Source organism: Cebus imitator, unplaced genomic scaffold, assembly GCF_001604975.1.
Source record: "Cebus imitator isolate Cc_AM_T3 unplaced genomic scaffold, Cebus_imitator-1.0 Scaffold258, whole genome shotgun sequence".
In the NCBI taxonomy this organism is placed as follows: Eukaryota; Metazoa; Chordata; class Mammalia; order Primates; family Cebidae; genus Cebus; species Cebus imitator.
Genome location: NW_016107573.1, coordinates 3,089,845 through 3,091,327, shown reverse-complemented (window position 1 = coordinate 3,091,327; position 1,483 = coordinate 3,089,845). Strand labels below are relative to the sequence as shown.

Sequence of the window (1,483 nt, the reverse complement as noted above, 5' to 3'; positions counted from 1 at the left end):
AAAAGATGGGGTTTCACCATGATGGCCAGGCTAGTCTTGAATTCCTGACCTCAGGTGATCCACCCACCTCGGCCTCCCAAAGTGCTAGGATTACAGGCGTGAGCCACTGCGCCCGGCCGAGACCCTGTTTAAAACAACAATAACAACAACAAAACAAACAAAATAATCAGCATCATGATTATTAAAAATATTCTGGACCCAATGTCTAATGGGCCCCCTACACATGTCAAGTTTGTTGCAGATAAAAGCTGCTTTCAGTTTGCATAAACAGGTCTGATCAAGTGAGAACACTGTCCCTTCTCTTCCCCTGTTTACTCCTTCCTCCTCCTCATCTCTCAGTTTGGTTTTGAGGAAGGACACCGACAAACTGTAGTTTCTTCACCTGAAGGCAGCTAAGCAGCAAGAAATTCAGGTTCCAAAGAATAAAATCCATTTGCCATTTGCAGAAATGAATTGCTGGGACCACAGAAAGGAAAACTGGGCCAAAAGGTTAAAAGGATGTGATTGGAAGTGAGCTGCTCCCATACAATGTGTCCAGGAATCAAACTGGTAAAGACCCCTGATAGGGAGAGGGGCCTGATTTTTATCAAGTGTTGAGCTCAAAACTCAAAAGGGTCAGAGAGGCTTCTGAGGTTCTTTATGCAGCCTGAAACCACTGCTTGCAATTCTCCCACATTCACCCTTGAATTTGCCCTTCTCCCAGATCCTACAGTTTTCCAAGTTCATCAGATTTATTTTTAAAGAGGTAGACCTAGGCTGGGTACTGTGGCTCATGCCTATAATCCCAGCTCTTCGGGAGGCTAAGGCAGGAGGATCACCTGAGGTCAGGCGTTCGAGACCAGCCTGGCTAACATGGTGAAACCCTATCTCTACTAAAAACACAAAAATTAGCCGGGCATGGTGGCAGGTGCCTGTAATCCCAGCTACTCGGGGGGCTGCGGCAGGAGAATCACTTGAACCTGGGAGGCAGTGGTTGCAGTGAGCTGAGACTGTGCCACTGCACTCCAGCCTGGGTAACGGAGCAAAGACTCCATCGAAAAAAAAAAAAAAAAAAAAAAAAGATAGACTTACAGTGAGCTATATGGTAAAAAGCAGTTACCTAGAGACCACATGTACCAAAGCCCTGTCCTCCCAAACTCACTTAAACTCCAAACATTTGGTGATCTCCTTCTGTAGGTGCATCACCTCATACAACAGGTTCTGGAGCTGCAGGTGATAGGCATCTACTTTCTGCTTAGCCTGAAAGGAGGATAAGATCAGAGGTGAGCAGGGCAAGTCAGGATAGGGCAGAGGAGAGGGTCAGCAAACTAAGAGAAGGTGTAAAGGGGATAAAGAAGGGGATGGGGCCAGGTGTGGTGGCTCACCCCTGTAATCCCAGCACTTTGGAAAGCCAAGGTGGGCAGATTACTTGAGCTCAGGAGTTTGAGATCAGCCTGGCCAACATGGTGAAACCCTGTCTCTACTTAAAAATACAAAAATTGGC

General features: G+C 46.8%; 1 protein-coding gene across 6 annotated transcripts in view; it reads right to left on the bottom strand.

The window, feature by feature from the left end:
• THOC5 (THO complex 5) overlaps positions 1-1,483 on the bottom strand; it is a 42,796-nt gene that overhangs the window by 32,755 nt on the left and 8,558 nt on the right. For all 6 annotated transcript variants that reach the window (XM_017499665.2, XM_017499666.2, XM_017499668.2 and 3 more), the window contains one exon: positions 1,142-1,239. In XM_017499665.2, coding sequence (XP_017355154.1) covers positions 1,142-1,239 — 98 coding nt within the window. The remainder of the gene's footprint in view (positions 1-1,141; positions 1,240-1,483) is intronic.